At 37.7% G+C, this 14,600-nt stretch overlaps 1 protein-coding gene across 1 annotated transcript; it reads right to left on the bottom strand.

Annotated features, from left to right (window-relative positions):
- Window positions 1–768: 768 nt before the first annotated feature.
- ctsc (cathepsin C) lies at window positions 769–13,605 on the bottom strand. The gene is made up of 8 exons (XM_047392244.1): window positions 13,259–13,605; window positions 12,829–12,974; window positions 11,797–11,951; window positions 8,057–8,212; window positions 7,774–7,892; window positions 3,873–4,004; window positions 3,320–3,552; window positions 769–1,928 (listed from the first exon to the last, which is right to left on the bottom strand). The coding sequence occupies exons 1-8, from the start codon at window positions 13,416–13,418 to the stop codon at window positions 1,662–1,664; spliced, it is 1,368 nt and encodes a 455-aa protein (XP_047248200.1). The 5' UTR covers window positions 13,419–13,605; the 3' UTR covers window positions 769–1,661.
- Between the last annotated feature and the right edge of the window lie 995 nt (window positions 13,606–14,600).

The raw sequence follows: 14,600 nt of genomic DNA, 5'->3' as shown, positions 1-14,600 counted from the left end.
GGCTTTGACCGAGTTTTAATTTGCACTTGTAGTTGTGGTGAACTGTGTTACCTGACAATGGTTTTCTGAAGTGTTCCTGAGCCCACGTGGTAATATCCGCTACGGAATGGTGCTGGTTTTTAATACAGTGCCTTCTGAGGGATCGAAGGTCACAGTCATTCAATGTTGGTTTTCAGCCTTGCTGCTTACATGCTGAGATTTCTCCAGATTCTCTGAATCTTTTATTGATATTATGGACTGTAATGATGAAATCTCAAACTTCTTTGCAACTGTATGTTGATAAACATACACGAACGTCCTCAACTTTCTCAGCATCAAAAACAAACCCAGCAACAAATGAGAAACCACAAAATAACTTGGGCAAGAGGTAACAAGGTTTATAGTGACTAATCAGGCCCAGACTTCACTACAATGAAAAAGATTTCTTAAAGATTCCTAAACACCAGTGAATTCGTCCCAGTTGTGTTAATAGTCTACCGAACCAACACACTGAAAATTAGCCTCCTCAAAAGTGCCTTTGCTCTTTACTAAAGCATGTGAGAAAGCCACGCACAACCAGGTTTTCCTTACTTTGTCTTTTTAAAAGAAATACATCAGAACTTCTAAAATTTAAGTTTAATTGCGGCCATGACCAAAAAAAAAGGTGTTAAGCACAAAGTACAAACAAAATCAAAAATAATGGATACCCAAATGCAATGCACAGATTGACAATTTATTTTACCTAACATTAGAAATATATCAGTAAAAAAACCAAAAAACATTCTGCAATATGTTGCATCCCTTTATTATGAGAAACTCCCTTTAAATGCTCCACAGGAAACAATCAACAGTGAAACATGTCAGCCATGATGTCAATTTGAAACAGGGACTAATGATACATCCATTCCCTGCTGTGCTTCCCTGAGACAGAGAAAAATCAAAGTCCTGCACTTGACAATTGATAAAAACACAGACAAATCATTTCCCTTTTAAACACTGAAAGTGGTATTTACAACCTGTCACAGCATGAGCAATCTATTTTGTTCTGCGTTTGGGTTGACAGTTACCGCGCGAATTTAGGAAGTGCCTAACAACCAGCTGCATTTTAATTTCCCCTCGGGGATCAATAAAGTATCTTTGAATTGAATTGAATAAAAATCAGCAAACATATAAGTAAAATGATGAATAAAAACACTATATTCAACATCAAGAAGCAAATCAACTGTATCTAGGTCAATAAACTTTGGAGGATAAAGCTGTAAAACTAATAGTGTGTGGAGCAACTTGAAATCAAATACAGTGGTTGTGTTTTAAAATATTTTATACAGGAGTGTTTCAAAACCAGTTTAATTTATTCATAGCACTTCTGTAAACATTTCGCTTTTTGAAGACTGGTAAATGATGCTTCCGTTTTTAGGTTTAACATGTTAAAAACTCTTTAGTACACTAAAAGTATACGGTCACAGTCTGGGTCGAGAAATATTTGCATAAAAAATTTAATCAGTAACTTTTCATGCATTTATGCATGTGTTAGGTCAACCTGTCAAAAAGTCAGACTGCAGCTTTCCGTGTGACCAATTATAGCTCCACATTTTCAACCAAGATTACAACAAAATACATAAAATATAAATGATTCAGAATTGTGATCAAGGCACTAATTTCTCCAGATCTTTTAAAAGCCTCTACAGTTTGGGGATGGGTTTGGCTGTGACAGCGATGCTCTCGATGGCACACTCGTCTCTTCCCCGGAGAATTCGGAAGTAGCCTTCCTCGCCCCATTGGGCGCCCCAGCTGTTCTTGACAATCCAGTACTTCTGTCCGGTCTTGTGACAGCGGCCGTAGCCCACCAGCAGAACAGCGTGGTTGGTCACCTCAAAGGGATTAATGGAGTCTGCGAGGCCGGTGTGGTGGTAGATGCCTCCCTTGTAGTGCATGAAGTCAGAGTAGACCTGTAGACGAGTACCATTTAATTATAATTCACCTTTTTCTATCATTTTGTAGTACCAACTTCCGAGGTTAATGGAACGTAGCATTACTAAAGTATTAAATCCCTTTGAACTTTTTTACATTTTGTAATTGTTAGAAGCACAAAAATCTATATCCTTGATTGGGATTTTATGTGATGTGTTCAAAGTGTGGTGTGCATTTGCACCCTGATTAAATACTTTGAAGAAACACTTTCTGCTTCAGTTACAGCTGTACGGGTTTTGATGTCTGTGTCTCCCAGATTTTCACATCAAGAGAAATATTTGTAAATTCTTCTGAACTTGGACGAATGAGCTCAAGCTCTGATAGTTTGGATGGAGAATATCTATGAACAGCATTTTTTTAAGTGGTCTCACAGATTCTCATGGATTAAGCTCCAAATTGTGACTATGTCACTAAAGCACCTAAAACAGGATCTAAACCAGCTGGGGCTGTTTTTATTGATGCTGTTTTGCTGGAAGGTGATTCCCCCCAGTCTTTTGAAACCTCTACCAAGTTGTTGTTTTTCCAGGGTTACCTTTTATTGAGCTCCATCAATCATCCCTGTCTGGTGTGTTCCTTGGTCTTCATGATGCTGTTTGTTTACTAATGTTTTCTAACAAACCCGTGAGGCCTTCACAGAACAGCTGGATTTACACTGAGTTCATTAGAAGAAAAGTATTTACTACTCTGGCGACGTCTGGTGGCAACTGGTTGCACTAGATGTCATTTAGTGGTACCAGAATAAGGGGTCTAATTACATGTTCATGCCACATTTTACTAATTTTTATTTCTTCCTTCTTTATTTTAGCCTCTAGGTGTCAAAGATGGAGATTTATCAGGAAATACTTGCAGATATAATTTAGATGAAAGTTGGTTCTATGAAGTGCTGACTGATATCTATACACACCAAACTTTAAAAATTTATATTTGTAAAAAACTAAAACCGAAATCATGTATCATTTTCTTTTTACCTCACAATTATGTGCTACTTTCTGTCGTTCTACTACATAAGATCCCAATCAAAGCACAATGAAGTTTGTTTGGTAATAGTAATGTGTCCAGTCAAACGGTTAAGGGATAAGAATACTTCACAATGAGTGATGCGCATTAAAGTCAGAAACAAACTAAAGTTAAATAATAAAAATCTAAAAGTGTGGAATGTGATTGTATGAGAGAAGAGTTAAATGTTACATTTTCTTTTGGTTGTATTTCACAATGTAGTAGTACATGAACTAAAATAACTGAACCACGGTTCCTTTTGGCTTGTGAATCTTTTCTAAAGATGATCTCCATCTTGCAGAGACACATCTAAACCATCTTATTGCAATTAGATTTGCATAGAAACAGCAGTGAGGAGTTTAGCAGGTGTTACCTCCAAAGCAACTGCCATCGGCCCATTCTTGACCAGTTCCAGCATCATTGCCGTCTCACTGCAGCCGCCGTAGAATCCGCCAACGTACCCGTACTCTGCTGTGTACATTCGACCGCAGTTTTGAGGAAGGCCACATGGAGAGTCCTTTGCAATGTATGGAAAGCAAGACTCTTCCACAATGCCAAAATCCTGTATATACTTCCCGATCAGGTAAGGGAAGCCCCCGTCACAACCTTAAAAAGGTGAGGAAAGCAGAGCTCTTTAAACAAAGGGTTCAACTAATTTATTTTGAAATCTTTAGAATCTGGAATTTCTAAAGGCAGCAAGAACAAACAGTCCGTAAACACTTAAATCCAACTGTCTATGATTTTGCAGTTTTGCTATCAATCAGCATTTTGTTTTGTACTACACCACAATAGACTGCAGATATTTCTCTAAAAACATCAAACAACTCATCTTCATCGAGCATTTAAAACATCCGTCTGATATTCCTCATCAGGTCCTGCAGAAGAAAGTGGTTTCATTGATTTTTGATTATTTAGCAGTAGTTTACCTTGGGAGTATTCAGAGCAGGAGACCACCTGCTGAGGACTGAGGACAGGGGCATCGCTGTTATTTGTGAGGATCCGAACTCGAGCTTCCAGCATTCCCATGGTGGCGAAGGAGTAGCAGCTACCGCAGGATGCTAAAGAATCAGGCAATTTTGAGCTTAATTGGTACAGCAACACTGTTCGGTGTGGACGCTGTTACAGTGTTGATAAGACTTAATGCTGGCTAGATTCAGTGTTATTAAGAGATTTAAAAACGAAGTCAGAAGTAGCACAGATATAAGAAATTATTAAAATGGAAAATGTATTTTCATGTTTAGAGTAGAGATGAAACAAATTTAAGTTTTAGTGATAAATCAAATAACATTCTGGACTTTCAGTTTACCGTTTTAAATAAAATTAACATCAAAACCAAACATGATAACTGTAACATGAAAATCTCCAAGTTTGTGATCATCCATCAAACACAGCTCATTGAGGCAGATATTTGTAAATACGACTAAACAAAAGACCAAAGATGCTTTGTTCCCACCACATGCAGAAGTTAGCGGCATCCCTCCGCTGCCAGGGCGTGCTTGGCAGGAAAGTAGCTTTTAGCTGAAATTTTCATACTACAGCGTGAACAGTTGACAATATCTTCTGAGCTTGTAAAACAATCAGTAGTAAGAATGCTAAGTGCATTGTGCATTTGGACTGTGGACAATATTTTGTTAAGAAAACTAATTGTATATACCACCACTACTACAGTTGATAACTGTTCATGCAGCTGGCTTCAGTCTTAGCATGGTAGCATCAGTTTGTCTTAACGCTTTTTATATTTTTCTATCACATTTTAACAAAACTGGGATGAATTTGCACACATGATCATGATACATAATGTTCATATTGTTGTGACATGTCCATGCATAGCTTAGGCTGTGGGTGAGCGAGGAAGAGAAAAAGGCTGGGACCTGATGAAGTACAGAAAAGTTCCCTTGTTTTATCCTTTAGAGCTTTCAATCTCTGTCTGTTATCAATGCTGGATTTATAAACGCTGGCAGCCTTTTGGTCAAGGTAAGGATCTACATTCTCTAGGGCAGAAGTTCCCTAAAAATGGGGGGTCAGGACCCCCCATTTTGCAAGAAACCATGTGGTGGATCCTGAGATGATTTACAAAATCATTGTGATGTGCCCCTTAAAGGGCATGGAGGGCCAAAATTAAATAAATAAATAGATTATGAAATAAACAAATATAACATTAAATGTACTATTAAATAATTTAACTAACGTTTACTTATTTAATACATTATTAAATAATTAAATATACCATTCAAGTATGAAACTCTATATGTATTTAATAAGTATTTTAGGGGGTCACCAGTCTCTGGTACTGTTATTTTATGGGTCACACACTGAAATGTTTGGGAATCCCTGCTCTAGAGAATACATATAGAGACTGCTGTTTGTTAGTTATGTAAACCATACTCATCTGTAACATAGGATGCTAAAGTCACTTTGAAATGTTTTCTCTGCTCCCCACATAAATATTTAAGGCCAGAAAACTGCTGTTCTTCTATCTTATATTATAGTTCTTGGAAATAAATCATAATCGACTAAAATCGCCACCATCAGGTCAAAGCTTTACAAAAAACAAAGTTCGGATCGGTACATTATTAGTGTAAGTAATATTAATAAAACGTGCAAAGCAATGCCGAAAGCCCGTCTTACTAGGCTGGAGAGACGGTGCTCCTTAACAGCATATTTTCTTGGCAATGCATTTCACCATTCAGCACTAAATGTTTCTTCAATGCTCCTGCCACAGCATACTTATCTGACCTAGACATGAGTGCATACCAATAGGCTCAGACACAAACACAGATTAAACAAAGTTTGTATACATGGTGTCAGGACCTCGGTGGCTAATAAAATGGAACAAACTAGGTTAAGGAACAGAAGCCGCAGGAATTTGCAGGGCAATTTAATTGCAGTAATGATTCGGTGAGATAGAGGAGAGGTTATTTGGGTCCAAACACCTCAGCTTCTTACTACAAATAAGGTGTAATAGACTCTCATTTTGATAAAAGGTTCTGATGTTGCAGTTTAAGATGTATTTTACCCACAAGACAGAGTGTTACAGCAGATTCACAGGACATGATGACATTTAAATTGGCTAAAAATCCCACTTACACTAGTTTATTGCAACATAAATCAATAGTGTCTTTTAGACCGGAGGAGTCACATTACAGCTACCGCATCCATGTGCCCCTAATCGCTCACCATCAGGACATGCACATAAGAAGACTATTTTATATTCCTCCTGATTGCTGCTCACACTTATGTGAAAGATTTAGGAGTTGGTCACAGAATCCTCCCCCTGTGTCCTTTTACTTCTTTGACAAGTGTCACATTCACAGTTTTATTTCCTCAGGCAGTGGAGATTTTCAAAGAGAGCCATCTTCCAGGGATGCACACAGACACAGCCTTTAGATCATACACTTAGACATCTGTGTGGTTGTTTCTTTCATGATCCTTCGCAGCACAGAGCTGCTCCAAGTGATGAAATTCTTGGAAAGTTCGAAACAGTTGCTCTTCCAAGTCCAGATAAGATCGTTGTAAAGATAAATTATTTACAAAGCCTGTTAACCCTGAGGTGAAGAGCTGTCAGGAGTGGGGTGGAGAGAGGGATGACAAGTCTTTCGGTTCTTTTAAGCAGAACACACAATATCTGGAAGGAAAACGAGGCAGAGAAGTGCTTTACAAACACAGAGCCGCAGGGAGGCAATAACAAACTTCAAGCTCGATTATGCAGGGACGTTTGTCATTTATCACATTAAATAGATTCACATTTACACCTCCGATCCAAGGTGTTGGTGTAAATGCCACACATATCTGAATCCTCCCCATCTCACAAAAGACACGAGGACAGAAGGAAAGAAGATGAAGTAAATCGTTTTATCTGCATGAGCAACTGCTTGCGGTAAATGAGTTATCACCGGGTAACGTGAAGTCCTATGCAAACATTGCAGAAGCCTCTTTCCAGCTTCCCCACTGCAACATGTCATTTCTCTTCTCCAGCTGATAACACTTTACAGAAGCATCTGTTCATTTAAAAGACACAGCAAGGCAGGAAATAAATGCAGGAGCTGAGGCAGGAAATTTAGATTAAATTCAGTATGTAGATACTCCAAAACCTTAGAGCCATTCTAATGCAGGCAAGATCAATGCATCCTTCCCTGAAACCTGTAAAAACTGGACTTGACTCGTGCAATAAAAAACTAAATAAGCTCCCAAACTCTGCACAGCAGCCTGAAGGGCTATTCTACTGAAACACTTTGGATCTCTGTAGATGCTTAAACTCCACCCTATAGAGGCCCTCTCAGACACTCAAAGTACTCAACCTCTGTAATATTTTTACTCACACACAACAGTGTGCAGAAAACAGGAAGAGAGCAGCAAGCAGACCCAAAATGCTCAAAGGAAGAGGCAAAGTGATTGGTAGGATGCTTCTGAGTGGAAACCATTACTGGCAGCTGTCAAATGCAAACCTGCGTCTGATCCTTCAATCCATTCTAATATTAGTGCTTACAGTTTTCAGTTCTTAAAACGAACTGTTCAAGTGGCTTCACCTGGTTCAAATTATGTAAAAATTCCTATTAAGCACCTTTTGCTATCCGATTATTAACCGATTAATCAAAAAAAAGTCGACAGATTAATCATAGACCTTATTATTGTTAGTTGTTAGTTGCGGACCTAGCTTAAACCTGCTTAAAAAATAAATATTATTAAAATTACAGAAAAAGTTTTAAAATGCATCACAATTAAAGTAAAGGAATTAAAAACCCAAATTAATAATTTTTTTTAAATATAAGACTTTTTTTTAAAAGGAAATGAATTAATTATTTGTATAAGACAATAACGAAAGTTCACCTTGGTTTCTCACAGGGCTGACAAAGCTGACACCATCAACGTTTCTCCAGTCCCAATGCTCAGGGAGGGCTGCCGCCATCTTGGCTAAACCAGCATCTACAGGGGCAGGGCGAACGTGTCTGAAGAAATAAATGAAGAAGTTGTTTTAAAGGGCTAAATCTGCACCCCACATCTGTGGCAACAGAAATTCAGTCAATATAGATCATGAATTGATGTAATTAAGCAGGAAACCAGATTTATACACCGCCTACCACAAAAAGGGGATACAAAGAGAAACACTCACACGGGGTTACGGGAGGCGGGGCCCCCTGCTCTGTAATGCAGCTCTTGTAAAGTGTACATCTCATGCTCGGGATACGCCACAGCCTTCCAGGAGCTTTGAACGGTGTTGATTAAATCAATGAAGTCCCAGTTGTGTTTGTACGGCTTCGGGAGCAGTCTGGAGGGGGGGAGATAATGCAAGAGGTGATGCAGATTTTATCCAAAGGAACAAGCTTAGGAAAGGCAAAGTAAAGGTAAAGATCACTTTAATCACCTAAAGGACATTTCAAGTTGGGGTAAAGTGCTAACATAAAATCTACAGTCAAATTAAAAAAGGGTGAGGCTTGTTTGTCAGACTAAAAGAACCTTTAGAAAATATTTTTTTTATTGGTCGAATGTAATTTTCTAATATTAAATGTCATGTTTTTATTAGCTGTAAATAGAAAATCCTTATAATGAACAGAAATAAGTGCTTTAAAACATCAGTCTGTGTGTAATTAATCTATATAATGTGTTTCACTTGTGAACAGTTACTGAAAACAATTAACTTTTCAATAATATCCTAATTTATTAAATATAACTATATTTTTAGTTCCAGTTCAAGCGTTTTATCAGTCATTTCATCTATGAAATTAATGCAGTGAAACAAAATAGCTTGTCTTAGAGCCAGATAAAATCATACGTCTTCTTAAACAGAAGAGTAGCTGTTGTGCTTTTGCAACGTTATTTTCTGTATATTTTCTGATGCCCGCAGGAAGAATACAATGAATACAATACAATGGCACACATGCTGTTCTTTACTTTCTGCTTACTTTGCACCAAAAAGACAAGAAAATACTGACCATATTTTGCCGGGCTGCTATTTTCTAATTTATGTAGAGTTTATTTTCACAAATTTCTAATATTATTGCTTCTAGAATAAGTAGCAGTTGTTTCTTACGTACTCTAAAGGTCTTGTGTTTGTCTGCTTTTTTTCCACCCAGTGTTTTTGGTTGGACCACACACTGTTCATATTCAGTTCTATGCAGGCCCTATGTCTAAACTTATGCATGCCTTAAGCATACAATCTAGCCAATATTCTCAGCACTGCACTGTAATTTATCACACTGTCTCCACTTAACTCCACCAAACACTAGAATAAGACAGATGTTGGGACCCACAGCCATGGATACAACATGAAAGATGCGGTACAAACTTTTCTGGAACTTTCAAAATAAATTGCATTTAACCTACTTCCGGCACAGCCAAGGGGGGGTAACAGCGAACTTCCCATGATGCCACTGTTCATATAAAACCCCCACTTCTCCCACAAGTCACTCTCTTCTACGCGGGTCTCCCAGGGGCCAGGACAGAGAGGCACAGCGCGTTGTCTCTGCTGGCAAACAGACACAACTCTTCAACTGGATCCAAGAGTGTCATACGATCGCCGATCATATGCACAAAGTTAAGTACGGATGAATTACTGTCTGTATATCCGGTATTCATTCATGAAAGGGGGTAATAACTAAGGTACAAGCGTGGCTTGACTTTTCTCTCTGAGTTCTACAGAGATTACAGAGAGTTCCCAGCACGACACCAAGTGAAGCAGTTTCCCAAGGAAGGACAACAGAACGCGTCACCGTGGTAACGTGCAGTTGGCCAGCAACAGACCGAGCCGCCCACCCCAACAGCTCTGGAGGTTAGCTGAAGCTAACCCTCGTTCAAAGTGGATGTTTCGTCAAACTTCGTCGTCGCCCGGACAACTCCTCCTCAGCACGGTTCAAACGAGGTTAGGGTTTGGGCAGAGAGATAGAAGTATTTAGAATGAAATAATCTAAACGTTTTTAATTTTATGAAGTTTGGTTTTGTTTGTGTTGAACTCAGCTATCTTGGTGCTAGCAGGCTATCTGCAGCACGGGTGCTCAGTTTCGTGTTCTATGTTTGTGTGTTTTTAAAGTTAAGACAAATTTTATTTAAAGGGTGATTTTAAACACAGAAGATTGATCATAATGCGCCTCCGCGCTTATGCATTTTAACCCTTTTATTGACGGTATTTTTAAAGGTGTGTGTTTGATTCTGGTGCTAAGCTATCACCTTCTTTTGTTAGCTTGAACTGCTAACAGCTAAGAACACGTGTTTGCTACTAAAGAATATTTACCCAGAAAGGTTGTCAATTTTCAGTCCAGTAAAATAATATTTCCCTAAACATTATTTTGCTAAACTTGATAACTAAGTAACACAATTAAGCCCCATTTCTCCAGAAACATTTGGCTCTATTCCAAAATATTTCCTTAAATATTTTACTATTTCCTTAATATTTCTTTAAATATTATTTTAATAAATAAAAGCAGCTAATGAGACACCGTTGAGAATTGGTCATCCCGAAGGTTGGTTTTATTCAGCAGATCATTCTTTAAAACATTATTTTTTTTAAATAATATTTAACAGAAAGGTTGTTAGTTTCAAGTTAGTGAATAATAGTCCCTAAACATCATTTACTAGATTTGATAACTAAGTAAACACCATTAAGCCCCATTTCTCCAGAAAGATTTAGCTCTTTTCCAAAATATTCCCTTAATAATATTTCTTTAAATATTATTTTAATAAATAAAGGCAGCTAATGAGACCTCGTTGAGAATTAGTCATCCAGAAGGTTGGTTTTATTCAGCAGATCATTCTTAAAACATTATTTTATTAAAATAATATTTTATCTGATCTTGCATTGTGATTGGTTGCCTAAGTTGGTTCCAAGACTAACTTAACTTCACTTCCAGATTCTTCAAGATAATCCTTGGTTCTCAAACATAAACATTGCATGGTAATGTTGCATCACTCTTTTGGTCATAATTTCTAATCATCTTTAATCAACTTGTTTATATTGTACATAGTCTTCGTTATTCTTTCATTCTGCTTAGTAGTTTAGTTGGATTGTTTTAGCATAGTAAAGAGTTTGTTGATTGAAATATGTTTGACTTTGAGTTGACTTATTTTTGTTAATAAGTTCTTGTATTTTAAGAAATTGTGTGAATTTATTCTATGTGTGCAGAGTTTATGCTGTTCAATAATGTCAGAGCTTGGCTCATCCCTTTTGAGTTTGTCCTAATACCATCACCTTACTGGGCTGGTATTCACAGGACAACCCTTAACAGACCGAAATATTATTTTAGAAAATATAAAAATATTAATATTAAATAATATATTAAGATTCACAGTCACAACACAGATCTATGGCAACAGGTCCTGAGAAGATTACTTCACTTGATTAACGTTTGAGCAAAAAACAAGCACTAACTAATCTTAAATCTTGCAGTTTGGACTATACTTAATTTAATCAAGTACAAAGTTTCTCAATTTGTACACTGACACTAATAGGGCATTATCACAAAATCAAATTCTTTTTCGATTAGGACTGTCTCAAAATATATGTGAGAAAAAGATAGAAAGAACAATTTGGGTTAGAGGTCTAAAACTGTCATTTAGTTAAACTTTATGCAAATAAAAATCTTGCCTTGAATCTCGTTATTGCATAAAGCAGCTTAATGTGACCAGAGACTGTATGCTCAGGCTTTCATAACAAAATTTAGATAGTTAGATAAGGTTTGCTCACTCATATAAGAGGAAGATATTGAGGAAGGGAAAGTGTAATGTAAAGCATAAGTGTCAGAGGTGCATTTCAGCTCTTCCTGTCTTCCACTGGACTCATTACTAGCTTATGATTACTAATTCAAGATCCTATCGTTTGTATTTTGGCAAAATAGTCCCAAGTAGTAATAATTTAGGTACCCGCTGCTGAGGACTGGCTTGGAATCTGATCTCGGTGGCACAGGCTTCACCCTCTTGCCCACAAAACAGGCCCAGTTGCGTCCCAGGACATCATGGACCCACCCTGGCAGGGTTTGGTCACAGTAGCTGGTCACCTTCGAGCCATCCTGGGTGTACTATAAGCAGCAGACAAATGGATTATGGCTTTTTGTCCTTGTAACACACACGCAATGTCTTTCTGTGCAAAAGTAACATTTTTAAAGCTAAATTATTTAGCTCGATAAAAATGAAGTTTTTTAAAGCAAATTACCATTACTTTCTTTCTTTCTTTTTTTTCTTTCTTTTCTCTATCTATCATGTATATATTTACAAATATTCCAGTTCTTGTTTTTAAAATGTCACTGAAGTTGTTGCTGTATAATCCTATCACCCAAAAATGAAATGTTCTAAATAGGGGTGCACAAAATTAAGGAAATCGGAGCCCTAGTTCGCTTAGTTCTAATGCAAAACTGAAAGCCCGCAGTCAATATCATTTATGGCAAGAATTCATGTACATACACTTCATACTGGCACAGCAGGTGATTCCAATAAAAACCAAATCAGGTGTTTGTTGAGTCATGTGTTTCAAAATAAATTCTGAGGCTAAACTTAAAAAACAACCCTTTAAGAGACAATGAGGAAGTTAAATCAGACATGTACAGGTCAGAACACAAATGGAAAATAGCACTTCCCTCAGCTCCTTGTCATGTGATGATAGGAATATATAACACATGACCAGGGGTTTAACTTTAACCATGCTGCTTTTTACATAGTGCACCGATCTTTACAAATGCCATCAGAGTATAAAAAAGGAGAGGAAATGAGAAAGAGTGAAAGCGCAGTGTTCAAAAATATATTCAAAAAGCCACAAACAACGTAAACCCACCAAATTTCCATTTACTTAAATAACAGATTTGACTGAGAGAATCAGCAGAGCATCGCATATAACATTAAGAGACGTTTCGGAGAATTATTAGGGCTAAAAGTAAGTTACTGAGTTTGTTTTAGTGTTACCTTGAAAAAGGCAAACCATTTGTAGTCTCCGAGGACCACCTCAAAGCCCTGGTTGTAGATGAGGGTGAAGAAGCCCATGTGTCCCAGCTCATTTGTGGCTACAGACAGTTTCTCCAGGGTTACAGTCACTGTCCTCTCACCTGTGGCTGAAGAGAAAACTAGCAACATTTAATCACGTAACTTCATAACAGTCTGGGTTACCTCTCAACTATCAGAAAAGCCTGATCCTAATGTAATTTTAATATTTCGTCTCTTGTCTTATTACTGAGATATAGACAATAATAAGCACAGAAATGTATTACTGAGTGTATTACATTAATATTGCCCAACAGCTAATCACACCACCATTCTTTATCTGAAAACAGGCCTCAACGTGTCACATTATATGAAAATTATTTAACTGTTATTTCCTTCTCAGTTGTGAGGTTACCTTCAGCAGAGCAGTTGACGGTCTTGTCGTGCCCTCCTTTGGACACCTGGAACACCCATGTCCCTAGCAGGTCCTCATAGGTGCAGTTAGCCGGTGTGTCCCCCAAAGACCCCTCAACCCAAAGCAGGAACACACACACGACTACAGCGCTGAACCTCATATTCACTTAATGTTAGCTTGCCTGTCCACACAAACACTGGGAAGCTCACCAGCTGCAAAAACTACAGCGTTCACCCTGACTGTCTGGCACCTGCTCAGCTAACCCTGCATCTACCCTGTTTACGGGAAGCAAGTGGCGCAAACTGAAAGTTTCCCCTGAATTTAACTTGTTCCGTCAAGATAGTTTACCGCAACTAGTGTTACAATACGCATGCGCGTCAACGTCTTCCTACGTATCCCAGATCCTAACGGCTGAAACCCAACATAGTAACTTCTGCTTGATATTTTAACGATAATTCACGACGGTTCACCCAATATAAGCTTAACGAATGTAAAGTATATACATTTGACGGAAACTAAAAGTAGTAAAACACACGTTTAATTAAGGCTTTCTACAAAAAGGAAGTACATAACAAGTACCCTCTTGCTGTCACGTGTTCTTTGTTTCTTCGTCCCCTTTTTAGTTTCGTTGTATCCAGTGGTTGCTTTATCTAGTCATATGACCACTGACCCATTGTGTAAATTAAGGGATTATAGAAGAGGTCTTGGCAAATGTGATCAAAGGTGATCACTGTGTGACTGTTTGATTATTAATTTGATTATATTGTTGTTCATTGTATATAATGATTGAATTAATTTGAACTGAATTGAATTGAACTCAGTGGAGGGCTGGGAATTTCTTCATGGAGTTCACTCCAGGTGCTCTGGCTTCCTCCCACAATCCAAAAATATGACTGCTAGGTTAATTAGTCTCTCTTTGTTGCCCTTAAGCACAAGTGTGTGCCCTGTGTTGCCCTGTGATGGACAAAGTTGAATTTTGCAAGGTGTTCCTCTCTGCAGTGACCTCTGGAGATATGCTCCAGCTTCCTGCAATCCTGCAGGATAAGAAGGTAGATGAACTGAACTGAGGGTTGCATAGTGACACAGTTATTAGCATTGTTGTCTTGCAGTAAATAAGTCAATTTTATTTATATATTTATTTATATTTCACATATATAACCTCAAAGTGCTTCACTACGACAAATCATAACCATCAAAACATAGAAATGTAAAGCACAATTTAAGATAATACCTGATAAAAAAAAAAGCAAAACCAAATTCAATGATACAGATGATAAAACAATTCAATAATATTTAGGAAGCTCTTCACCAGCTTTTTTAAAACATTCCATACTCTCTTGGT

This window comes from Girardinichthys multiradiatus, chromosome 18, assembly GCF_021462225.1.
Source record: "Girardinichthys multiradiatus isolate DD_20200921_A chromosome 18, DD_fGirMul_XY1, whole genome shotgun sequence".
Taxonomy (NCBI): domain Eukaryota; kingdom Metazoa; phylum Chordata; class Actinopteri; order Cyprinodontiformes; family Goodeidae; genus Girardinichthys; species Girardinichthys multiradiatus.
This window is presented reverse-complemented; position numbering and strand designations above follow the sequence as displayed.

Bases quoted from the DNA above. Each gene is read 5' to 3' on its own strand.
- ctsc (XM_047392244.1), bottom strand. From the start codon at position 13,418: ATGAGGTTCAGCGCTGTAGTCGTGTGTGTGTTCCTGCTTTGGGTTGAG. The intron at 12,975-13,258 runs GTAACCTCACAA...TTTTCTCTTCAG, and splicing joins CGTCAACTGCTCTGCTGAAG to CCACAGGTGAGAGGACAGTG. The intron at 1,929-3,319 runs GTAACACCTGCT...ACTCGTCTACAG, and splicing joins CGATGGCAGTTGCTTTGGAG to GTCTACTCTGACTTCATGCA.